Source organism: Scyliorhinus canicula, unplaced genomic scaffold (assembly GCF_902713615.1).
Source record: "Scyliorhinus canicula unplaced genomic scaffold, sScyCan1.1, whole genome shotgun sequence".
Taxonomy (NCBI): Eukaryota; Metazoa; Chordata; class Chondrichthyes; order Carcharhiniformes; family Scyliorhinidae; genus Scyliorhinus; species Scyliorhinus canicula.
The window spans coordinates 1,441,843-1,468,570 of NW_024055498.1; the positions used below are offsets into that span (position 1 = coordinate 1,441,843).

General features: G+C 46.3%; 1 protein-coding gene and 1 long non-coding RNA gene across 3 annotated transcripts; both read right to left on the minus strand.

Moving 5' to 3' along the window:
* Positions 1–2,858: 2,858 nt before the first annotated feature.
* LOC119960335 (zinc finger protein 239-like) lies at positions 2,859–6,488 on the minus strand. Of its 2 annotated transcripts, none has more exons than XM_038788073.1 (2): positions 6,356–6,488; positions 2,859–4,394 (listed from the first exon to the last, which is right to left on the minus strand). In XM_038788073.1, the coding sequence occupies exon 2, from the start codon at positions 3,950–3,952 to the stop codon at positions 2,969–2,971; it is 984 nt and encodes a 327-aa protein (XP_038644001.1). In that variant the 5' UTR covers positions 3,953–4,394; positions 6,356–6,488; the 3' UTR covers positions 2,859–2,968. The 2 variants fall into 2 exon arrangements, with proteins under 2 accessions (XP_038644001.1, XP_038644002.1); XM_038788074.1 differs by having other exon boundaries at positions 6,346–6,402.
* A 5,857-nt stretch (positions 6,489–12,345) lies between these two features.
* Positions 12,346–16,287, minus strand: LOC119960340. Its single transcript, XR_005459380.1, has 3 exons — positions 16,207–16,287; positions 12,669–12,796; positions 12,346–12,528 (listed from the first exon to the last, which is right to left on the minus strand). It is a non-coding gene; the product is annotated as an uncharacterized LOC119960340 (long non-coding RNA).
* Between the last annotated feature and the right edge of the window lie 10,441 nt (positions 16,288–26,728).

A 26,728-nucleotide genomic window follows, 5' to 3' on the forward strand; every position in this document is an offset into this window, starting at 1 on the left:
GGCACAAGCACTAGAGAGACAGAAAGGTGCTCGAGGCTCAAATAGAGATTCAAAACTTATAGATAAGGATCTCCGTAAAGGTCAGCAACTTAACATAAGAACATAAGAACTAGGAGCAGGAGTAGGCCATCTGGCCCTTCGAGCCTGCTCCGCCATTCAATGAGATCATGGCTGATCTTTTGTGGACTCAGCTCTACTTTCCGGCCCGAACACCATAACCATTAATCCCTTTATTCTTCAAAAAACTATCAATCTTTACCTTAAAAACATGTAATGAAGGAGCCTCAACTGCTTCACTGGGCAAGGAATTCCATAGATTCACAACCCTTTGGGTGAAGAAGTTCCTCCTAAACTCAGTCCTAAATCTACTTCCCCTTATTTTGAGGCTATGTCCCCTAGTTCTGCTTTCACCCGCCAGTGGAAACAACCTGCCCGCATCTATTCTATCTATTCCCTTCATAATTTTAAATGTTTCTATAAGATCCCCCTTCATCCTTCTAAATTCCAATGAGTACAGTCCCAGTCTACTCAACCTCTCCTCATAATCCAACCCCTTCAGCTCTGGGACTAACCTAGTGAATCTCCTCTGCACACCCTCCAGTGCCAGTACGTCCTTTCTCAAGTAAGGAGACCAAAACTGAACACAATACTCCAGGTGTGGCCTCACTAACACCTTATACAATTGCAACATAACCTCCCTAGACTTAAACTCCATCCCTCTAGCAATGAAGGACAAAATTCCATTTGCCTTCTTAATCACCTGTTGCACCTGTAAACCAACCTTCTGTGACTCATGCACTAGCACACCCAGGTCTCTCTGCACAGTGGCATGCTTTAATAGTTTATCGTTTAAATAATAATCCTGTTTGCTGTTATTCCTACCAAAATGGATAACCTCACATTTGTCAACATTGTATTCCATCTGCCAGACCCTAGCCCATTCACTTAACCTATCCAAATCCCTCTGCAGATTTCCAGTATCCTCTGCACTTTTCGCTTTACCACTCATCTTAGTGTCATCTGCAAACTTGGACACATTGCCCTTGGTCCCCAACTCCAAATCATCTATGTAAATTGTGAACAATTGTGGGCCCAACACGGATCCCTGAGGGACACCACTAGCTACTGATTGCCAACCAAAGAAACACCCAATAATCCCCAATCTTTGCTTTCTATTAATTAACCAATCCTCTATCCATGCTACTACTTTACCCTTAATGCCATGCATCTTTATCTTATGCAGCAACCTTTTGTGTGGCACCTTGTCAAAGGCTAGTTGTTGGAACTTGTTGGAAAAAAATCAAATTCCCAGTCAACAAATTAAAGGATCACACGACGGGACTTCACGTTTTATGACTTTTAATGCAACAAACAAACTAGAAGCTACTTTGACAAAGGGACATCTGGACTTGAAACGTGAGCTCCTTTCTCTCCCTACAGATGCTGACAGACCTGCTGAGATTTTCCAGCATTTTCTCTTTGGTTTTAGAAGCTACTTTAACTCAGAAGCCTACACATTAAACTATAAAATAGAACTTTGCCCTTTTACATAAACTATAATCACACTCCACGATTATAGTTACTCTGTCCTGGAAGTCAAAACTTAATTGTCTCAGAACCTGTCCAAAGTGATGATTCATTCCCGAGGATTTACTTCTGTTCTTCAACCAAGACACCGAGAAACAAAGGGAGAACAGAATAGAATGTGAACTAGCAAAATACATAAAAATGGACTGTTGAAGCTTCTACGGCTACGTAAAAAGGAAACGTTTTGCTCAGACAAAGGTTTGTCCGTTCCAGATAGAGTCAGGGGAATTTAGAATGCGGAATAGAGATCTCTACAGCCACCTCATTCAACACTCTGGGATGTAGATCATCAGCTTTTGGGCATTTATTCACTTCCAGCCCCATTAATTTCTCCAGTACTACTAATCTCTGCCAGTCCCTTGGTTCTCTGGTGTTTTAGGGACAATTTCTGTATCTTCCTCTGTGAAGACAGACACACATTGTTTAGTTTCTCTGCCATTTCCTTACTTCCCATTACAAACTCTCCTGTCTCTGTGTGGAATGGACCCACATTGGTTTTTGCTAATCTTTTCCTTTTCACATTCCTGTCGAGGCTTTTCCACTCGGTTTTTATCTTTCTCGCCAGTTTGCTCTCATCAGTTTCTTGGTCCTCCTTTGCTGAATTCTAATGGATCTCATGGAATCTTTAACTTTTCTTGTTAACCAAGATTGCATCACTTTTCCTGTTGGATATTTGTTCCTTAAAGGAATCTATATTTGTTGTATATATGTGAATAAAAGGTTGCAAAAATCCCAGAGGACCATAGGCTGCTCTCGCCATTGACAGAGAGAGAGCTGACTGGAGGCGATTTAACCCGAGGGTCAGCACACCTCAGGCGAGGGGCCTGATTGAGAAGGCCGGGCCTTCATCAATAAACTCAGCCAGTACGGGAGTTGAATCCTCACTGTTGGCCTCGCTCTGCATCATCAACCCCCTGATAAATATGTAATAATTCCTTAAATATTAGGTATTCCCGGTACCAATCAGTTTCCCATCCACCTCAGACAACTTGCCCCTCGTACCCTGATAGTTTTCTTCTGTGAGGAACACCCAGATAAATTAAACACAAGAACCATGTAACCACCAGGGCCCATCTCCATGGCAATGTGGCATGCTTTGGCGGGGTACCAAACAGAAATAGTAACTAAATATCTTCACACTTCCAAACCCCCTTTCACTCTGTGATCCTTGTGCAATTTGAAGCCAGTTATTAGCAACAAGGCTCAAAGAGCATCAGCCCACTGGAGGCAAAGTGGTGAGACCGGCCAGTCCAGCAGAAAGAAACCCTCCGACCATCCCCACTGATCACCTGTCAGAATGAACAAAATGCAGTTCTGGGTGTAGAGCAGGAACAATAACAGCAGAATCCAAACCCTGTAATCAATTGTGAAATTGTTGGTGTCACAGCAGGTGCGATGAAATGTGCAATCCCGTCTCACATTGAGATGTGAATGGCCTCTCCCCAGTTTGAACTTGGTGTCTCCGCAGGTTGGATAACTGAGTAAATCCTCTCCCACACTGAGAGCAGATGAATGGCTTCTCCCCAGTGTGAACTCGCTGGTGTCTCCACAGGTGGGATAACTGAGTGAATCCCTTCCCACACTGAGAGCAGGTGAATGGCCTCTCCCCAGTGTGAACTCGCTGGTGTCTCCGCAGGGTGGATGAATCAATGAATTCCTTTCCACACTGAGAGCAGGTGAATGGCCTCTCCCCAGTGTGAACTCGCTGGTGTCTCCGCAGGTCAGATACTTCACTAAATCCTTTCCCACACTGACAACAGTTGAACGGCCTCTCCCCAGTGTGAACTCGCAGGTGTTTCTGCAGGTTGGATACCTCAGTAAATCCCTTCCCACACTGAGAGCAGGTGAATGGCCTCTCCCCAGTGTGAAATCGCTGGTGTCTCCGCAGGGTGGATAACTGAGTAAATCCTTTCCCACACTGAGAGCAGGTGAATGGCCTCTCCCCAGTGTGAACACGCTGGTGTCTCCGCAGGTCGGATACTTCACTAAATCCTTTCCCACACTGACAACAGGTGAACGGCCTCTCCCCAGTGTGAACTCGCTGGTGTTTCTGCAGGTCGGATACTTCAGCAAATCCTTTCCCACACAGGGAGCAGGTGAATGGTCTCTCCCCAGTGTGAACTCGCTGGTGTCTCAATAGGTGGGACGAATCACAGAATCCTTTCCCACATTGGGAGCAGGTGAACGGCCTCTCCCCAGTGTGAACTCGCTGGTGTGACTGCAGGTTGGATAATTGAGTAAATCCTTTCCCACACTGGGAGCATGTGAACGGCCTCTCCCCAGTGTGACTGCGTCGATGAGTCTCCAGCTGAGATGGGAATCTGAATCCCTTCCCACAGTCCACACATTTCCATGGTTTCTCCATGTTTTGGGTTTCCTCGTGTCTCTCCAGGTTGGGCAATCACAGATACAACACGGGTACCGTCTCTTCCCGCTGTGAATGGTGTGATTTATTTTCAGGCTGTGTAACTGGTTAAAGCTCTTTCCACAGTCAGTTCACTGGAACTCTCTCTCGGGTGTGTGTTGTGTGGGTCTCGGTGCTTTTCCAGTCACACTGATGTTTCCACAGTCAGTTCACTGGAACACTCTCACTCGGGTGTGTGTTGTGTGGGTCTCGGTGCTTTTCCAGTCACACTGATGTTTGAAATGTTTAGAAGCTGATAGTTCGGGCAATCAATTCTTCTTCTAGATTCAAAGGCAGATGATATTCAGAGTCCGATGATACTCAGGTTCCAAGCAATTGTGTGACTGTCAGATCGTGATGTAACATTGAGATTTCTGTCTGTAATTCCTCCTCATCTAATATCCTGTGAAAACAATATACCAAAGTCATCATTGTTAGTACAGGATAGTAACTCAGACAGACAATTCTAGTTCCAATGGAACATTATTTCCTCTCTCGTTCTCCAAAAGCTGTAAATCTCCATCCCATACACTCTCCCTCCATTCTGACTCTGCTGTATCTAATATTCACCCTCCCAATTCTCCTGAAGGTGCTGGTTCATGCTGATTGACAGATGCAAGCTCAGCTCACTGCTTCCTGACCACGACACAGATTAGAATAGGAGCAAGATTAGGCCATTCGGCGCACAGAGTCTGCTCAATCATTCAATGAGATCCTTGGCCGATCTACCTCAGCACCATTTTCCCACACTATCCTCCATATCCCTCAACATCTTCAATATCTGGAAACCTATCAATCTGTGTCTTGGAAATACTTGATGACTGAAGCTCCAGCATCCTCGCGGGGAGAGAATTCCAAACCTTCACCGCATCCTTGAATAAAGAAATCCCTCCTCATCTCAGCTTTCTCTCTATTTTCCTGCCAGTTCCCCATAACCCTCGACACCCTCTATTAGAAATATGTCTGTGGCGGGGAGGGGGGGGGGGGGGGGGGGGTGTCAGGCATGTGATACGGATGTGGGAGTAGCTGCTTTTCAGCAGCAACACAAAGCGTCGAGGCTTCAATGAAGTTCAAAGGCAGCACAAGCCTGTGGGCAGTGAATAACGTCAGGCTTTATCGTGAGACCCGAAAAATGGACTCCAACAACTTGATCAAGTCTTTCAATAATCCAACTATTGCCTTGACCTTCATTAAATGCATGAAGGGCAAGGATCTGGAGGGATGGTTTGCAGCTCGGACTAACTCAGGTTTTAATCCAGACTCTTTCCCTGTCATGGTGTTGTCTGAATTTCAGAATCACAGAAATACACACAAGGACAGGAGTAGACCATTCAGCCCCTCTTGTCTGTCCTGCTATTTAGTGAGATCATGGCTGGTGTGACGTAACTCCATATCCCTGAATATATTTGCTTAACAAAACTCTATTTCAGATTTAAAATTAACAACTGATGCAGCTTCACCTACTGTTTGTGGGAGAGAGTTCCAAACCTCTCCCACCCTGTGTGTGAAGGAGTTCTTCCTAACAACTCTACTGAATGGTCTAGTCCTAATTTTTAGACAATGATCCCAGTTTTAGAATCTACAACCAGTGGAAATAGTTTATCTTTATCTACCCTGTCTTTCCCTTTTAATATCTTAAATACTTCAATCAGATCACACCTTAATTGTCTAAATATTTGACGAAAACAGGTCTAATTTGTGGTTATAACTTTGGCTCAGAGCCGCTGTAATCTCTCCCTCATCTCCCATAGCATCCTGGGACACAATTCATCCAGAATTAGTAATCTAATAATCTTCTGGGCAGCATGATAGCACAGTGGTTAACACTGCTGCTTCACAGCAATAGGCATCTGGGTTCAATTCTGCGCTTGGCTCACTGTCTGTGGGGAGTCTGTATGTTCTCTCTGTGTTTGCGTGGGGTTTTTCCGGGTGCTCCGGTTTCCTCCCACAAGTCCCGATAGATGAGCTTGTGAGATGAATTGGACATTCTGAATTCTCACTGTGTACCCGAACAGGCGCCGAAGTGTGACGACTAGGGGATTTTCATCATAACCTCATTGCAGTGTTAATGTAAGCCTACATGTGACACTAATAAAGATTATTATGAATGGGCCAAAGAGCCTCTATCCGTGCTGTAAAGAGAGTGAATGAATGAGAAGGACTTTACAGAGAAACTAGCAAAGCCACAACATTCACCAGCTCTAAGGACACACCTCAGCTCCCTTTCCAATCTGAAAGTAGCCTGGGCTGGATTTACATTCCCCTTAATTCATCATTGCTGGGTGATAATCCTGTACTTCCTTATCTCACACCACTGTGACAGCACCTTCACTACACAGACTGCAGCAACTGACCAAACATCACCATCCCAGTTATTCCTGAAGGCACCGCCTTCCCTTCCAACCTGGCCCCTTGCCTGAGGTGTGGTGATCCTCAGGTCACATCACCGCCGGTCAGCTCTCTCCCGGGACCTGCTTCACAGCCACCATCTTGGGGAAGCAGAGCGCATGCGCTGGCGTCTTGGTGACGCAACAGCTGGTGGGCGGGGCCGGAAGGTTTCTGTTCCCAGCCGGGTCCTAATGCCCTAAGGTTAAAAGTTTGCAACAGGTTTTTTAAATGTTTCACCCACTCCCAGGCTGAAGCTGATGATTGCAGGCTGGAAGTGTCAATGGATCACGTATACATTCAGTGTGAGAGGCTGCAGCCTCTATATAGCTCCCTGAAGGGGGTTATACAACGGGTGATTACATTTCGTGGTCCTTTCCCGTCCATTATCAGGATGTTTGTGTGATTTTTCTGACCCTCAGCGTGATATTTCTTTATTTAAAATACATTTCAGCAGCAGGCGTACTGGTGATTTTTAAAGGAATAAAAGTTATTTATTTTCACAACCTTTCCCTGGATGTTTGAGCATCTAAGTCTCTCGGCTCTTTCACTCACTGACATACACAGAAATTAGGTACAGGTGAAGTTGAAGGTGTGATGATGAAAATGGAATGTAGACTGCAATCTTTATATCGCTGCAGATCTGTTGTCTTCTTATTGAGCTGATTCTTTAGTTGGAGTGAAGCGTTTTTAGACACAAATAATTCTCATGAGTCTCTGAAGTTTCTCATATGACCATATGATATAGGAGCAGAATTAGGCCATTTGGCCCATCGAGTCTGCTCCTCCATTCAATCGTGGCTGATATTTTCTCATCCCCATTCCCCTGCCTTCTCCCTATGACCCGTGATCCCCTTATTAATAAAGAACCTATCTATCTCTGTCCTAAAGACACTCAGTGACTTGGCCTCCACAGCCTTCTGCGGCAAAGTGTTCCACAGATTCACCACCTGAAGAAATTCGTCCTCATCTCTGTTTCAAAGTATCGTCCCTTTAGTATGAGATGGTGTCCTCTGGTTCTATTTTTTGCTGCAAGTGGAAACATCCGCTCCATGTCCACTCTACCCAGGCCTCGCAGTATCTTGTAAGTTTCAATAAGTTTCCCTCTCATCCTTCTAAACCCCAACGAGTTCAGACCCAAAGTCCTCAAACGTTCTTGTAGCTGAAAATCCAGGAGGTTGGGTCTGAGGTGGGCTTGGAAGCTGGAATAAGTTCAGTCCTGTGGCTGCACTGGGAGACATTCAGCTCTGCTAGTTAAGCTGGTTCCTGGTGCGTCTCACACACACATTTGCTTTGTCCAAGGTTTATTATACTGCATCCCTGACAATTAACTACCGGGTTAAAACTCTGAGATCCAGAACACCCCGATACAATAGCAGCTTACGATGCTTACTCATGCTTATCTTTGTATCAATTCAAGTTCATTCTCCTCAAATGCTGGTTCATCCTGACACAACGAGACATTTAAACTTCACAGGTGGCTGCTAAGTTTCCTTATTCAGGTCCGTGTTTAACTAAATATTTGTCACAGAAACTTCATTTCAGTGTTAATATAAGCCTACTTGTGACAGTAAAGATTATTGTTATTATGGAGGTGTGTGAGTGGTTATTCGGGCTGCTGACTTCTGTTCCATGGACTTGTCTATTCCCAGTGGCCCTGCAGAGGGAGCATGTGGTATCCACCAGAACGCTTGACACCTTCCACAACCAGTGGATTCCTCAGCGGACAGAGTGTTTCAGAGACACTGGGAACAATATTCTGGTTCAGTTAGGAAGGTTCCCTACACTTGTTTGCGATTTCTAGCTGATTTTGGTCTTTCATTTTGACTGAACCACATGCTTGGGGAAAGCAAGAGAGGAAAGAAGGTTCGATAGAAACTAGAATGATCTGTTGTGAATTTCTATCCCATTCTTAGAGTGATTATGTTTGTAAACTTCTTTTTCAGGCATTAGAACGGAAGGATTAGCAGCTGGGCAACTCGAACCAAATATAACATCAAGATCTGACAGTCGCTTAATTCATTAGGGTCTAAATATCACAAACATAGAACATAGAACATTACAGCGCCGTACAGGCCCTTCGGCCCACGATGTTGCGCCGTCCTGTGATACCCTTCTAAAGTCCCTCTACACTATTCTCTTATTGTCCATATGCCTATCCAATGACCATTTGAATGCGTTTAGTGTTGGCGAGTCCACTATTGTTGCAGGCAGGGCATTCCACGCCCTTACAACTCTCTGAGTAAAGAACCTACCTCTGACATCTGTCCTATGTCTATCTCACCTCAATTTAAAGCTATGTCCCCTCGTGCTGGACATCACCATCCGAGGAAAAAGGCTCTCGATGTCCACCCTATCTAATCCTCTGATCATCTTGTATACCTCAATTAAGTCCCCTCTTAACCTTCTTCTCTCTAACGAAAACAGCCTCAAGTCCATCAGCCTTTCCTCATATGATCTTCCCTCCTGTTGCGTGTTTTACTTGAGTGTATTACGCGTTTATTGGAGTGTATTAACACGCCTCCGTTTAAACGCCGTGTGCTTAACACTACTACAGCTCTGTGTATGTAATTTCAGCTCGGAGTCGCATGGTGCCGTATTTAGACACCTCACAAGTATATCAAGGTCAGGTTCAAAGTAATAAAACTGTACACCGATTAGTAAGTTCAAACGATTAATATTTATTATAACCAATATAATAAATACGCATGCATACGCTAAAGACTAATACTTATTTCTACTATTAAACGACTAAATACTTATCTAAGTAGGAACCAGCAAGGTCAGGGGACAAGGCCTTTGTTCCTATCTGGACTGCACCTTCTGTTCACTAATAGTCGGCTAGAGTATAAGCAATGCCGGGTTTCACGTAGCGGGCGTCGTTTTGGCACTTACTGAACGATGGCTGGTGCTCAACGGCCGGTGATGAAAGACAGGATCTGGAGGCTGGAGTCGGAGTCAGAAGCGGAGCCGGAGCAAAAACAGCAGATCTGGGCCGGAGTCAACAGCAAGCCGGAGCAACAACAGACAGATCTGGGCCGGGGTCAACAGCAAGCCGGAGCAACAACAGACAGAACCATGTGCGGGGTCTACCTTTATAGGTCCCCCAATGTCCGTGCCTCTTCGGGGCGGGCCTTTACCTGCCATGTATCGATTGGGTCATTTCCCAATCGATATCTTACAAATCCCCCAATCTGAGGGTCTCTTCTCGATGGGTGGGGCGGTCTCTAGGGTCCTTTGTGGTGGATACTTCTGGTGCCGTTTCGTCTGGGCCTCTCTCAAAAGTATCTATTCATATCTAAATGTATCTATTGTGCTGGCCTGGATCTTGATCGCCTCATTACTATGCAAAGCGTTGTTGCCATTTACACCTTTGGTTGAGATCTTGCACCTGGCCATAAACTGGTTTCGATACGTGCAGAATGCTAATTAGCCTTTTGCAAACTGCTTGTCCTGGCTAAAACTGTTTTCTCCCTACAGCCTTAGCTGTTCTCCATTTTGGTAGCCCAGTGTCCATCTCCTCATATGATCTTCCCTCCATACCAGGCAACATTCTTGTAAATCGCCTCTGTACCCTTTCCAATGATTCCACATCCTTCCTATAATGTGGCGACCAGAACTTCACACAATACTCCAAATGCGGCCGCACCAGAGATTTGTACAACTGCAACATGACCTCATGGCTCCGAAACTCAATTCCTCTACCAATAAAAGCTAACACACCGTACACCTTCTTAACAACCCTCTCAACCTGGGTGGCAACTTTCAGGGATCTATGGACATGGACACCGAGATCTCTCTGCACGTCCACACTACCAAGAATCTTACCATTAGCCCAGTACTCTGCCTTCCTGTTATTCCTTCCAAAATGAATCACCTTACACTTTTCTGCATTAAACTCCATTTGCCACCTGTCAGCCCAGCTCTGCAGCTTATCTATGTCCCTCTGTAACTTGTAACATCCTTCTGCACTGTCCACAACTCCACCGACTTTAGTGTCATCTGCAAATTTACTCACCCATCCTTCAACGCCCTCCTCCAGGTCATTTATAAAAATGACAAACAGCAACGGCCCCAAAACAGATCCTTGTGGCACACCACTAGTAACTAGACACCTGTCAGAGCATTTCCCATCAACCACCACTCTTTGCCTTCTATCAGCGAGCCAATTTCTGATCCAAACTGCTAAATCACCCTGAATCCCATGCCTCTGTATTTTCTGCAATAGCCTACCGTGGGGAACCTTATCAAACGCTTTACTGAAATCCATATACACCACATCAACTGCTTTACCCTCATCCACCTGTTTGGTCACCTTCTCGAAGAACTCAATAAGGTTTGTGAGGCACGACCTACCCTTCACAAAACCATGTTGACTATCTCTAATCAAATTATTCCTTTCCAAATGATTATACATCCTATCTCTTATAAACCTTTCCAAGACTTTTCCCACAACAGAAGTAAAGCTCACTGGTCTATAGTTACCGGGGTTATCTCTACTCCCCTTCTTGTACAAGGGGACACCATTTGCTATCCTCCAGTCCTCTGGCATTATTCCTGTAGACAACATGACTTGAAGATCAAAGCCAAAGGCTCAGCAATCTCCTCCCTAGCTTCCCAGAGAATCCTAGGATAAATCCCATCCGTCCCAGGGGACTTATCTATTTTCACACTTTCCAGAATCGCTAACACCTCCTCCTTATGAACCTCAAGCCCTTCTAGTCCAGTCGCCTGTATCTCAGTATTTCCTCGACAACTTTGTCTTTTTCCTGTGTGAATACTGAGGAAGAATACTCATTTAGCACCTCCCCTATCTCCTCGGACTCTACGCACAACTTCCCACTGCTGTCCTTGACTGGCCCTACTCTTACCTTAGTCATTCTTTTATTCCTGACATACCCATAGAAAGCTTTAGGGTTATCCTTGACCCTACCTGCCAAAGACTTCTCATGTCCTCGCTTGGCTCTTCTTAGCTCTCTCTTTAGAGCCTTCCTAGCTAACTTGTAACTCTCAAGCGACCCAACTGAACCATCACGTCTCATCTTCACATAAGCCTCCTTCTTCCTCTTGACAAGTGTTTCAACTGCTTTAGTAACCGATGTTTCCCTCACTCGACCATTTCCTCCCTGCCTAACAGGTACATACTGTCAATGTGTTTGTCTGTTTTGACTGTGGGAAGAGATTTCAAACATCAGTGTGAGTGTAAAAGCCCCTAGACCCCCCCCCCCCCCCCTGCCCCCCGAGTGAGAGTGTTCCAGTGAACTGACTGTGGAAAGAGCTTTAACCATGTACATAGCCTGAAAAATCATCTTGTTTCCTCTTGTGGGAGAGTCTAGGACCAGAGGGCATAATCTAAGATTAAGGAGTCTCAAATTTAGGACAGAGGTGAGGAGACATTTCTTCCATCAGAGGGGAGTGAATCTGTGGAATTCTTCAGCTGTGCAATCATCCTGTCTCTGGTGTTTACCATAAAAAGACAAAGGTGAAGGTGTCGTAACCCGGATGGGCCGCTTGGTGGCGCAGTCGCTCTTTCACTGATGGGTCATGAGTCCAGACACATCCCAGACAGGACTGGTGAGAAATATCTGTCTGGGAAAGGGGAGAAAAATGAATAATCGGGGAAGAGGATCAGTGTCGATGGACCTAGAGAAAGGAGTTCAGATTAGTCTTATTTTTTCATTTTTCATTCAATATTTATTAAAATTTCAGCAAAAATATTACACAAAACTTTATTTTGATGTTTACAAAAGGGAACATAGCGATTGAGGGTCACACTGAGAACAGAACACACGCCCTCTGAGCTGCCAAATGTATGTACAACTGTAACAGGCACAAGAAAGAGAGAACAGGAGCTCAACATAAAGGGAAGGCAACAGTTGTGAATAAGGTACGAGATAAATTACTTATTTAGACATGACATTGAAAGAAATTATTAGTTATAATTACATTACAGCCAAAATTTTCGCGTACATTTCAAACTGAAAAGCAGAAATACTGTCCATGATTGTCTCAGTTACAGATGCAGAATAATAAACTGAGAGAATGTTACTGTTAGAGTCACCAAGAGGAGATATTGTATTTCTGTCACACACAGATCATAATAAACAGCTGAGGAAAATCTACAGCGTCCGAACGTCAACCGATCACTTGATCTGTAAAAGAGAGAGAAAATGATGAAGCAGATGTTTATGATCTGGGACATTGATGTTAGAGTTTTTAATCAATCAAACATTTAGAGATGTTTTAAACGGCTTCTGTCAGTTTGAAGTGTGAGTGGATTGAATCTTCTCACCTTCACCAGAGTGACTGCAGCGCTGTAGGAAATGCTCAGGAAGAACAGGGTGATGAATGTGGAAGCGGTTGTCCAGATGTTGCCGTTATCATCCTCATCGTCTTCAGTCCAGGTGTGGTCTGTGGTATCTACGGGGATAGAGCCGAATAAATATAATCAGATTGTTTGTTAATACACGTTTTGTTTTTAATATTCTCGTTTCATTTTCTCCCGCTGCTAATTCATTCTTTAATATATTTGTCATTGCATATCTACTGTTGAGTTCATGACACTCAGAAATCGATCTCTTTAACTTTTTTCTTCCAATTAAGGGGCAAGTTAGCCTGGCCGATCCACCTACCCTGCACATCTTTGGGTTGTCGGGGTGAGACCCACGGGTCACGGGGAAAGTCCACAGGGACACAGACCCAGGAGCGGGATCGTGAGGCAGCAGTGCTAACCATTGCGTCACCGTGCCGCCCTTGCCTGACGTTTGTGTTTGTTCTTTATCATTTGTGTCTGTCTAGATGCGAAATTCGTGTTTCTTTACTCTTCATTTGTGTGTCCCGATGTCTTTATAAGTGTCATTGTGTGTGTCCATGTGTCAATGAGTATTGATCTGTGCATCTGTGTAAATTTATCTTAAGTCAGTATGTTTTTATGAGTGTTTTATTCTGTGTGTTTGTGTGTTGAAATCTATGTTTATATATTAATGCCTGTGTTAATAAGTTTATACTTCCCTGCCCAGTAATTAAAGTGTTAATGTGTCTTTATACGTTCAACATGCATGTCAGTGTCTTAATGTTTGTGTCTGGATAAGTGCGTTGCGTGTGTGTGTGTTTGTTGATGCGTGTAATTCATCATAGAATCATCATCGGATAATCCTGATTTAGCCGAACGAGGCTATTCGGCCCATTGAGTCTGCACTGACCCTCCCAAAGAGCAGTCTGCCTGGACGCATGCCCCCGCCCTGTCCCCAGAACCTGGTAACCCCACCTAACGTTGTGGGCACTAAGGGGTAATATAGCCTGGCCAATCCACCGAACCTGCACATCTTTGGACTGTGGGAGGAAACCGGAGCACCGGAGGAAACAGGAACAGACACCGGAGAACGTGGAAACTCTACACAGACAATCACCCAAGGCTGGAATTGAACCCGGGTTTATGGCGCTGTGAGGCAGCAGAGCTATTTATGCGTTGATGGTTATTTATAACTCTCTATTGATGTGTATTGATGACTCTATGTGTATTCATATGTGTTCGTGTTAGCGTGTGTACGAGTCGGCTAATATGTGTCTCCGTGTGTCCATAAGTGTGTTAATGTGGATTACTGTCTCTGAATGGAAATATTTCTGTCATCGTGAAATTCTGCTAATGTATATGTTATTTGTTATATTTGTGTTTAATATTCTTCTGTCAGCCTGCTTGTCTGGTTTTATATGTTTGTGTATCTGTGTGGACATGTGGCTGCATGTGTCTGTTTGTGTACATTTGTGTAGCCACTTGTGTGTGTGGATTTGTGTGTCTATGTGTGGATGTGCTCGTGTGCCTGTCTCTGTATAAATGTGGGCTTGTTTGTGTTTATGTGCATGTTTGTGAATTTGTGCGCACGTTTGCGTGTGTTTTTGTGTCAAAATATGTGTGATTCGTTGTGCCTGGGTGTATGTTTATGCATGTGTGTCTATGTGTGTGTCCATGTGTGTGTTTGTGTCTACATGTGAGCGTGTGTATGTTTGTGGGTCTGTGTGCATATATGTGTAGTGTCTGTGTCTGTTTATCTGTCTGTGTATCTGTATCAGCTGCCTGTAGCTTTGCCAGTTGTGGGTATTATTGATACCGATGTAGAACATGTTGAACTTTCTGCATATAAATGTGTTTTGTGTGAGTTGCAAGCTGACATCAGGTGACCTAATGCAAAAATACAAGGAGGTGCCTCAGGAGAGAACAGTGAAACCCCAGCGAGAATTCAATCACCATCTGGATTTGGATTCTGGGGAATCGGTCTCAGCAGACGGATAAGAGGAACAAGGGGGCTAAAAAAATACATCTTGATCATGATGGTCTTTTGCACCCGTCAGCCAGTAAGCTACATGCCGTCTTGTAATGTCAGTAACTGAGTTCTTAGTCCAGAGAACCGTTTACTTCCAAACTCCCTGCTTGGGGACTGGGAAGATATTGAGTTAATAATCTCCCTCTCTCTGGTCAGCTCAGCAAATTGCCTTTGGGTTCTCCCTGCTGGAGGTGGAGATACAGAGAGTTCATTCATCACCTTCCTCCTCTTTTGGTCGGGAAAGTGGAGGTAAAGTGGGTTAGTATTGCCCCTTTGCTCTCTTTGTTGGGGAAGTGTGGGTCCAGTGGATTAAATAATGGCCATCCCCATCTCATTGTTGGAAGCGGGTGTACAGTGGATTAACTCAGGCCCCCACCGATTCTTTGTTGGTGAAGTGGGGGCACAGTGTGTTAACTAATGCCCCTCCCCCTCTCTTTGCTGGGGAAGTGGGGGTACAGTGGATTAACTAATGCCCCTCCCCCTCTCTCTATTGGTGAAGTGGGGGTCCAGTGGATTAACTAATGCCCCTCCCCCTCTCTCTGTTGGGGAAGTGGGGGTACAGTGCGTTAACTAAAGCCCCTCCCCCTCTCCCTGTTTCGGAATTGGGGGTACAGTGCATGAAGTAATGCCCCTCCCCCTCTTTGTTGTGGCATTGGGTTACGGTGGATTAACTAAAGCCCCTCCCCCTCTCTCTGTTGGTGAAGTGGGGGTCCAGTGGATTAACTAATGCCCCTGCCCCTCTCTCTATTGGTGAAGTGAGGGTACAGTGGGTTAAATAATCCCCCTCCCCCTCCTTCTGTTGAGGAAGTAGGGGTACAGTGCATTAACTAATGCCCCTCCCCCTCTCTCTATTGGTGAAGTGGGGGTCCAGTGGATTAACTAATGCCCCTGCCCCTCTCTATTGGTGAAGTGAGGGTATGGTGCATTAACTAATGCCCCTCCCCCTCTCTCTATTGTGGAAGTGGGGGTACAGTGGATTAACAATTTCACTTTCCCCTCTCTTTGACTGGCGATTGTTGGTCCATGATTCTGTGTGACTCTCAATCCAGTTCCCAGTGGGTCTGATCCAGCAACTTAAAGCTGACGTTAATTTTAAAGGGATGGACAATGAGAGAAGCAGGAACACCGAAATCTAAATGTGATGAGTTTGTTTGTCTGAAATGGGAAATTGTCCGATTTCTCCTCAGCGGGAGGAAAGTCAATGAAGATATTTTGCTGAATCCTGGAATGAATGAGCTTTGTTCTGTCTCTAACCCAGGGTGCATCTGAGCTGGGAGCACTGGTTGTATCAGACTTGGGGCCGAGACCTGTAGAAACCCGGGTCTCATTGAACAGATCTGATATCAGCAAAGTGGAAGCTCCATTAATTAAGCGGATGTGTATTTAAATCACAATTGGAGGAAAAAACCTTTATGATTTTTATTTTAGTTCGAAATGCAATAGATTCTCATTGACATGAATTAACGGTGTCCATCAGAGCGAGGGAAATGTTCACAAAACTGGGTTTACCGCTGGATTTATCAACCGTTCTGTTGATGATCTTCAAGGGGATGGCTTCATGTCCCACCACACAGGAGTAAGAAGCGCCGCTGGCCCACTCCTCCGCTGCAATGGATAACAGGATGTACATGAAGAAGGAGCTATTGCCGTTCTCCGCCATCACCTCGGTGTTCTTGTAGTTCCCGGGATTCACCGGCTTGTCATTGACGGTCCCCTTGACGAAGATCTCTCGGGGGGAGAAACCTCTCACTAAGCAGCTGAGGGAGACGAATCTCTGAGCGGAGACGTCTTCAGCCGGGGGCAGGAGGACAGAGACGGACGGTTCCCGCGGGTTGGGATCTGCAGAAAATGTACATTAAATGTCAATAAAATGGGGAATTCCGGAGACAATGGAACCGCGGGTTCGATGTGGGAGAAATGTGTTTTGTGTTGGATTTTAAAGGTTTCCATTTTCCACTTTGGGATCTGTCCGGGTTCCCAGCTCGGAGCAGAGGTGGACACAATCCTTTTCCCTGAGAATTTACGGATTATGGATTCGAAAGTTTCAGGAAGTGTACAGCAAGGAAACAGGCCATTCGGTCCGCCTGTTCTGTGCTGGTGTATAAACTCCACACCAGGCTCCTCCCACCTTACCCCAAGAGGATTGGAAAACTGCCAATGTAACACCCTTATTCGAAAGGGAGGGAGTCAAACACAGGTAACTATAGGCCAGTGACCTTAGTAGCTGAGCATTTAGACAAACAGAGTATAATCAAGCAGGGTCTGCACGGCTTCATGAAGGGTAAATCATGCCTGACAAATTTATTGCAATTCTTTGAGGTAATAACGAGAAGAGTAGAGAGAGGGGGACCAGTCGATGTAATCTACATGAATTTCAAAACTGTGTTTAACAAGTGAATGCACTATTCCCACGGCTGCAGATACAAAAATATAAAGGCAAGTGGTGAGGTTACAGAGGGACAGAGACAGCGTGAGTTACTGAGTAAAAGCTTGGCAGACGGAACATAATGTTCGTAAATGTTAGGTTAGACACTTCGGGAGGAGGAGGAACATAACGGAATATTATTTAGACGGCGAAAGACTGGAGAAAGCTGAAGTAACGGGGGAATTGGGGATCCTCGTGCAGAAACCACACAAAGCAAGTTCTGCAGGTAATATGGAGACAAATTGAATTTTGATATTTATTTAAAAGGGAATAGAATATAAACATGGGGACGTCTGGCTAAAACTATACAAGGCGTTAGTTAGACTACACCTGGTATACTTTGAATAGTTTTGCTGCCCTTACCTAAGGAAGACAGATTGGTTTTGAAGGCAGTCCAGAGAAGGATCAGGAGGTCGATCCCGAGTATGGAGGGATTTTCTTATGGGGAGAGGTTAAGTAGGCTGGCTGGACTTATGGGCGTTTAGAAGAATGAAGGCGGCCTAATCGAGACATGAAAGATTCTCAGCGACCTTCATAGGATAGTCGCTGAGAGCTTGTTTTCCCTGTGGGAGCGTCTAGACAGACACTGCCACCTACTTATGTGCAGTGGACACACAGTGAACTGAAGACCATTCAGCGCCGTACAAACATTTGCTGGGGTGATTCCGAAAGTGCAGTTATCAGAGAGCTGGTCTTTTAACAACTTTCTCCCTTGGATATGCCCCTCAGTCACACAATCAGCGAGATCTGTTCCTGATTTGGATTGACTCTTTCATATCAGAAGGGCCAAAGTCCATTTAAATTCAATTATTTTCTGTAACTCACACCAAGACAGCATGTCCTCGGTGAAATGAAAGGAAAATGAAATGAAAATCGCTTATTGTCACAAGTAGGCTTCAAATGAAGTTACTGTGAAAAGCCCCTAGTCGCCACTTTCCAGCGCCTGTTCGGGGAGGCTGGTACGGGAGGCTGGTGGTTCTTTAAGATAATAGTCATCATGCTGTTCGGTGAGTCAGTATTCAAATGACCTACAGCGCAGAAAGACACCATTCGGTCTATCGAGTCTGCACTGACCCTCTGAAAGAGCACTCTGCCTAGGCCCACTCCCCGCCTTATCCCCATAACCCCACCTAACCTTTGGACACTAAGGGGCAATTTAGCATTGCCAATCCATCTGACCTGCACATCTTTGTGAGAAGATACCGCAGCATCCGGTTGAAACCCAGACGGACACAGGGAGAAAGCGCAACCTCCATACAAACAGTCTCCCTTAGCCAGTCCCTGGCACTGTGAGGCAGGAGTGTTAACCACTGTGCCACCGTACTGCCCTAGATTTACCAGGATGTTGCCTAGATTGGAGTCTTTTAGCGATGAAAAGAGGTTGGTTAGGGCTGGGGATTTGTCCTTACAGCAGAAAAGGCTGAGGGCGGAGAGATTGTGATGTTCAATATTATTAGGGACATAGGTAGAGTAGATAGGATGAAAAGATTCATTTAGATGAGCACTTGAAAAGGCGACGGACCAGGTTCTGAAAAACGGGATTAAAATAGAAAGGTTCTTCATTACCGGGACAGACATGATGGGCCGAAGGGTCTAGTCTTGTGCTGTTAAATACTATGACTAAGGAATCTGATGCAGGGAAGCTGGCGGTGGCGCCACATGACCGCCTCTCCTTTGGTCAAAGAAGGCACAGGAGAGACTTTACTGAGTTGCTCAAATGCAAAGTGGTTCTGTTTATGAAGGTCGCCCGGAGCTGTTTCCACTGCAGACCCTTGGATAATACATGGATCGAGGACAAATACAGCCGAGGAAAATTCCATTCATTCATACACCGCGATGTGTTAAACTATAGAAGGCGGAAACTAAATAATGGCGGAAGAAGATTCAACGCCAACTTTAAGAAGAAAACTGTGCACAAATGTAACGGGAATTACCGGGGTATGTAGAAAATGCCGTTTTTGAAAGAGGAATAGGGTAACTCTTTCAAAGTGTCTCGGGAAATATAGATCGTGTGGCCTCATCCCTGGCTCTAAGATTCTAGATTCTCGTCCGTCATCTCACTTCCGATCTATTTCTTCTCAGTGCCTTGCACAGTGAGCAGGTGCAGGATGGTCACGGTTTAGTGAAGATTGAACCGTCGCTATTTCCGCTCCATCAGTTCCGAGTGCAGCTGAGAGTCACCGCACACTTCACTCAATATTCAGACTGCGGTACAGCTTCCGGTTGCTGCTCTCACTCTGACCCAATTGTCTTACTGGAGAGATTGCTGCTTGTGGTTCATTCCTCTCATTGGTCGGATCAGCAGGGCGGTGATCTGTATTTCTGTCTCTAACCGAGCGTTTCTTTCATTGTAGAATCATAAACTAAAGAAGGATTATGAGAAACCATCTCGCTTCGCTCCTCATTGTTTTCTTACTTCTCAGTAAGTATTTCCTTCCCAGTAACACTCCATTCTCTTCCTGACTGCTGTAAACGAGATGTTATTGTTGGTAAAATGACAATGATCATGTTATTGATGGTTGTGTTGCTTAATGTGAGGCTGACTCTGATTGTCATTATCGCTGTTACTTCTGTTAGAATGGAGCCACCAAGACTCCGTGGAGCAAAAGAAACCTGAAATAACGGTTAAAGAGAAAAGTGAAGTTACATTAACCTGCACCTTGAAAACAGGCGAGCCTAACCCCTATGTGTACTGGTACAGTCAGCAGCCCGGGAAAGCTCCAAGCTACATGCTTCGATTTATTGGACTGGCTGAGCAAAGGAACACCGACCTCAACGATCGGTTTTCTTCTACATTTGATAAAAAGAACAAGACTACCGAGCTAACGATCAGTAACACAATGATACCCGACTGCGCCGTGTATTTCTGTGCCATGCAGCCCACACTGCTACAGAGATACAGTGGACCCCGGACAAAAACCCCACACTGGCAGTTCCAGCTGCTGCACAGCAGGGGGCGCGTCCTCATTGATAGTTCAGTTGCACAGTGAGAGTGACAAAAATTGGGGGAAAAATCACAACACTCAAAATCATCAATAGTGGGGCCCACCTGCACAGTTATATCAGTTTACATAGAACATAGAACAGTACAAGCCCTCCAGGCCACGATGTTGTGCCGACCATTTATCCGATTATAAGATCAACCTAACCTGCTGTCCATGTGCCTGTCCAAGAATCGCTTAAACGTCCCTAATGACTCTAACTCCACCACCTCCGCTGGCAGTGCATTCCACGCACCCACCACTCTATTTATAAAGAACCTACCTCTGACATCTCTCCTCTACCTTCCTCTAATCATCTTAAAATTATGTCCCCTCGTGACAGCCATTTCCGCCCTGGGGAAAAGTCACTGGCTATCCACTTTATCCATGCCTCTCATCACCTTGTACACCTCTATCAAGCCACCTCTCTTCCTTCTTCGCTCCAGTGAGAACATCCCTAGCTCCCTCAACCTTTCTTCATAAGACATGCCCTCCACTCCAGGCAGCCTCCTGGTAAATCGCCTCTGCACCCTCTCCAAAAAAATCCACATCCTTCCTATAATGAGGCAACGAGAACTGGACAAGATATGCCAAGTGTGGTCTAACCAGGGTTTTATTAAGCTGCAGCAAAACCTCGCGACTCTTAAACTCATTGCCCATGTTAATGAAAGCCAACGCACCATACGCCTTCTTAACAACCCTATCAACCTGCGTGGCAACTATTGAGGGATCTATGTAGGTGGATGCCAAGATCCCTCTGTTCCTCCACACTTCCAAGAATCCTGCCTTTCACTCTGTATTCAGCACTCAAATTCGACCTTTCAAAATGAATCATTTCACATTTATCTAGGTTGAACTCCATCTGCCACTTCTCAACCCAGCTCTGCTTCTTGTCAGTGTCCTGTTGTAACCTGCAACAGCTCTAGACACTATCTACAACTCCACCAAATGTTGTGTCATCGGTAACTCACATTTATAAGAGATGTAGGATTGATGAATCGATCGGCGAAACTTTAACTCCTGCTACTTGTTCCTATCTTAGTGTACAGACCCACTCATTCAGTAAACTATCAGGTCTCACTGAAAGACAATAAATGCAGTAATTTAGATTCATGTAGAGCTTTTCACACAATAAAATGCCCCAACGAGTTTCACAGGAACATAGGGACATATTAGGTCATATGATCAACAACTTGGTCAAAGAGTTTGGTAAGGTGATTGGGGACGACCAAACAGGGTTTGTTAAAGGCAGGCAGCTGACAGCCAACGTGAGAAGATTGCTTAATGTGATTATGATGCTCCCGACGGACAAGGAGGTGGAGGTAGTGGTGGCTCAAAACCCCAGAAGGCAGAACTATGGCTTTCGGACATGTCAAGTTTTCTGGGTATGGAAAAAAATCAGGTTCACCTTGAGGGGATCTGTATTGGGGTTCGCCCGAAGGTGGCAACCATTCATCGACTTCTTTGCGGGAGAGTCAACGTCAGCAGGGGGGGGGGGGGGGGGGGGGAGAGATTAGAGTAGAGTAGGAGGGCTAAATAGGCGGATAGTGTCTATGTGAGAGGAGCGGGTATGTGCATTATGGTTTGGTTGAAGTGTTGGTTTTCCGTTGATGTTTGCATGTTTCTGTAATCTGACAATTATGCTAAATTTGTGGAAATCATCGCTGGAATATTCCGTCTAAATCCTGGGAATGCCAAATATTAAAAGGACAAGATTACGGAGCTAACGACCAGTAACACAATGATTTACCACAGCGCCGTGTATTTCTGTGAGCGTCACGGGAGCACAGTGCGCGGTCCGGTAGCACGGTGGTTCGCGCTGTTGCTTCACAGCTCCTGGGTCCCAGGTTTGATTCCCGGCTTGGTTCACTTTCTGTGCGGAGTCTGCACGGTCTCCCCGTGTCTGCGTGGGTTTCCTCCGGGTGCTCCGTTTCCACCCACACTCCAAAGATGTGCAGGTTCGGTGGATTGGCCATGCTAAATGTTCACAACGGTTGTGTTTGGTTGCGCAGATGGGGTGGAGGTGTGGGCTTGGGTGGGGTGCTCTTCCCGGGGGCCGGTGCGAACTCGATGGGCCGGGTGGCCTCCTTCTGCACTGTGGATTATGTGAAGTTATGAAATAGGGGCAGGAAGGCTAAATTCAATCTGGTCCCTTCTCGCCGGAGGGAAGTGCCTTCCCTCTATATTGTTCTCAGTGACTTGAGCAGTGAGCAAGTGCAGGTTACCCCTCGCTACTTCCGCTCCCTCACTTGCGACTGGAGCTGATAGCCGCCGTACACTTTTTTTTATCAGTTTAGAGTCTGTGGTGTCCGCGGTCACTGTTTCCGTTTGTTGATCTCGCTCTAACAAAATTGTGATATTCTAGACATTGCTGTCGCTGCTCGATTCCTCTCATTGGTCTGAGCAACAGTGCAGTGGCACCTGAATCTGTATTTCTGCTCTGACAGGTAATTGCCTGGGAGCAACTAAGTCAGGAACTGTCACGGGGAACCGCCACTCAGCTCTCCTCAACATCTCACCTCATGGGAAAAAAACATTCTCCCCTCCGGGCAGCCTGCACGGTTCATGTTGCGTCCGATTGGAGAGAATCTGCACAGCAGCACAGGTAGAAGTGATCTCAATGTGACTCACATACAGATAAATCCCTGTACATAAATATATATTGTTAGCGATCGAGGCACAGCACGGTTGAGCTGTCTGACCACAGAAAGAGGAAGGATCTACAATAGTGTAGACAGCTCAATGTAGCAGCAGGAGCGGGGTACTGACGATCAGACCAGGCCCTGTTCAGCTCAGCAGAGACGGCCAATCCTCTGATCGCCAGAGGCGCTTGGGAGAAAGACAACATCAGTAATATTGCTCCCCGTGACAGTGCAGCAAATCTGTAAGGACGATACAACTACAAGGCGGTGGCGGTACCGGGCGTTCATTTTTTTTTTATAAATGTTTTTATTCAGTTTTCGTATTTTATATTGAACAAATTACAAATTGTTAGGAGAGAGAAAAAAAACAAACAAACAAAAACAAACACGCAAAAATTAACATACATATTTACAGGTAAGCATCTTCGTAGTGGTAACTGCGCCCCCCCCCCCCCCTCAACATGTTTATTTAGCTTGGTTTTGGGCCTTAGCTAACCATCAAACCCCCGTAACGAACCTGTAGCCCCCCCCCCCCTCCCGCTACCTTCCCCCGACTATTCTTCCTCTTGTACATTGGCCACAAATAGGTCCCGGAACAGTTGCATGAATGGCTCCCACGTTCTGTGGAAGCCGTCGTCCGACCCTCGGATGGCAAATTTGATTTTCTCCATTTGGAGAGATTCCGAGAGGTCGGACAGCCAGTCCGCAGCTCTGGGCGGTGCTGCTGACCGCCAGCCAAACAGGATTCTACGGCGGGCGATCAGGGAGGCAAAGGCAAGGGCATCCGCCCTCCTCCCCAGGAATAGATCTGGCTGTTCTGAAACCCCGAAGACCGCCACTATCGGGCATGGCTCCACCCTCACTCCCACCACTTTGGACATTACCTCGAAGAAGGCTGTCCAGTACTCCACGAGTCTGGGGCAGGACCAGAACATGTGGGCGTGGTTGGCCGGGCCTCTTTGGCACCGTTCACATCTGTCTTCCACCTCCGGGAAGAACCTACTCATACGGGTTCTTGTTAAGTGGGCTCTATGTACCACTTTTAGTTGCGTCAGGCTGAGCCTTGCGCACGTGGAGGTGGAGTTGACCCTATGCAGTGCTTCGCTCCAGAGTCCCCACCCGATCTCCATCCCCAGGTCGTCCTCCCATTTCCTCCTTGTTGCGTCCAGTACGGTGTCGTCCCTATCTACCAGTCGGTCATACATGTCACTACAGTTCCCTTTCTCTAGGATACTTGCGTCCAGTAGGTCTTCCAGTAGTGTCTGTCGTGGCGGTTGTGGGTACGTCCTTGTCTCCTTTCGTAGGAAGTTTTTGAGCTGCAGGTACCGTAGCTCGTTCCCCCCAGCTAGCTGAAATTTCTCTGTCAGTTCGTCCAGTGTTGCGATCCTGTCGTCCGTGTATAGGTCCCTGACTGTCAGTGTCCCCCCGTCCTGCCTCCACCTTTTGAAGGTGGCGTCGGTCAGTGCTGGTTTGAACCTATGGTTGTTGCAGATGGGAGCCCTGTTCGACATTTTGGTCAGGCCAAGTTGCTGCCGCAGTAGGTTCCAGGATTGGAGGGTGGCTGTCACCACTGGGCTGCTGGAGTGTTTTTTGGGTGGGGATGGGAGTGCTGCCGTGGCGAGGGCCCGGAGGGAGGTTCCCATGCAGGAGGCCTCGTCCGCACGCACCCACTCAGCTTCCGGCTCCTGGATCCATCCCCTTACTCGCTCGGCTGTTGCTGCCCAGTGGTAGAATTGTAGATTCGGGAGGGCTAACCCTCCCCTGGTTTTTGTTTTTTGTAAGACCTTCTTTGGGATCCTAGCATTTTTACCCCCCCCATACGAACGCCATGATGAGTTTGTCCAGCGCTTTGAAAAAGGCCTTGGGGATGTAGATCGGAATGGATCTAAACAGGAAGAGGAACCTGGGCAGTACGTTCATTTTGATCGTCTGAACTCTCCCGCGAGGGAGAGCGGGAGTGTGTTCCATCTTTGCAGGTCCTTTTTAACTTCCTCCGTCAGGCTGGTGAGGTTCCATTTGTGGATCCCTTTCCAGTCATGGGCTATTTGGATCCCCAGGTAGCGGAATTTATGTCGGGCTTGTTTGAACGGCAGCCCCTTTAGTGCTGCCCCCCCCCCCCCCCCCCCCCCCCCCCTTGCGGGTGTAATGGGAAGATCTCACTTTTGCTCATGTTGAGTTTGTAGCCCGAGAAGGCTCCAAACTCTTCAGGAGCGCGATGATTCCGTCCATGCTGCTTTGTGGGTCCGAGATATAGAGGAGCAGATCATCCGCATAGAGTGAGACTCTGTGCTCTCTACCTCCCCTTCGGATCCCCCTCCAATTTTTTGCTGCCCTGAGCGCGATTGCTAGCGGTTCGATTGCTAGTGCGAACAGCAGCGGGGACAGTGGGCATCCTTGTCTGGTGCCCCTGTGCAGCTGGAAGTATTGGGAGTTGGTATTGTTGGTCTGTACACTCGCCATGGGAGCGTTGTACAGGAGCTTTACCCAAGCTGTAAACCCTGTTCCAAGCCCGAACCGCTCCAGTACCTCTATGAGGTATATCCATTCGACTCTGTCGAAGGCCTTTTCTGCGTCCAGGGAGACGATCACCTCTTGTGTTCTCTCCCCGGAGGGGGTCATTATCACGTTCAGCAGGCGCCTGATGTTCGCGGTCAGCTGTCTACCTTTGACAAAGCCCGTCTGGTCCTCTGTGTACCGGGCGTTCATGACTTGTGGATTTATCCGAGCGACGGGAGTTTTATCGCCCTCACCGTGAGCCGCTCCCCTCTGAAGCAAGTCCGGTATCTGAGTGACTCCCTCGCAGCAGGTAAGAGGTGAGTTTTTGATCGAAAAATCGATTTTCTACTGAAGCCTAAAGCAAACAAAATGGTCCTACATGATGATAATAATCGTGTTGCTCCGTGAATTGTTGAAATTATTATTGTAAATTTCATGTGTTAAATACAACAGCAGAGTTCGAAACATTCTCTGTTTTGTTACAGGTACGTACGGGAGACTCAGCGGCCTTGGGCTAATCTGAGTCAACGCGTCTGGAAGGGCAAACTCTAATTTCCGGCGACATTATCTCAAACACAGAGAGCTGTTATTACCCCCTGCTGAAACGCTGGATTTCCAAGTTCTAATTTACCATCTACATCGCGGCTGGAGATGATTCTCGTGATTTCGCAAATTGATCCTCTGTTCACCCGCAGAAGAGCGGAAACACCAATATAACTGTCCGATAAATAGACCTGACTGAGTTCCTGAATCCAGGATCAAACAATTCCCGCAGACAGGAGCAGGAAAGCAGACTTAGTGGGGCTGTACATACTCGCTGAGGTTTTGGTACGGGGCTCCAGCTGCTCTCTAACGCTGTGCCTCACTGCACAGTAATAGACCGCCCCGTCATCCACACTGAGGCCGCTTATATTGAGGTAACCGTTCTGTTTAGACTTGTCAGCAGCCGCCAGATATCGTCCTGAAACTTTATCTTCCTTCAGAGCAAATACATTGGTAATAATCCAGATTGGTGGCTGTGCCGCTTTCTTATGATACCATTGCATGTACTGCATACCGGAGTCTGTATATTCACAATGCAGCCTCACCGAACCCCCTTCTGACACGATGTTTGTTACCGGTGATTGAGTTACTGGATCTGCGCTTAGTCCGCCTGCGAAGGGAGAGAAACGAAACATCAATAATTCTAAACATAATTCATCTACATTTGTTTTTATATGTGTGAGTTTGTGGAAACTCAACTCTACTCATCATGTGGATATTTTTGATCGTTAATTATATTAAATGTAATTCCAATCTATAACCTGCTAATCTGATTTTATGAACATTATTCAATTCAATTCAATTTCAATTCAAATCGCTTATTGTCACCAGTAGGCTTCAATGAAGTTACTATAAAAAGCCCCTAGTCGCCACATTCCGCCGCCTGTTCGGGGAGGCTGGTACGGGAATTGAACCGTGCTGTTGGCCTGTCTTGGTCTGCTTTA

Bases quoted from the DNA above. Each gene is read 5' to 3' on its own strand.
- LOC119960335 (XM_038788073.1), bottom strand. From the start codon at position 3,952: ATGGAGAAACCATGGAAATGTGTGGACTGTGGGAAGGGATTCAGATTC.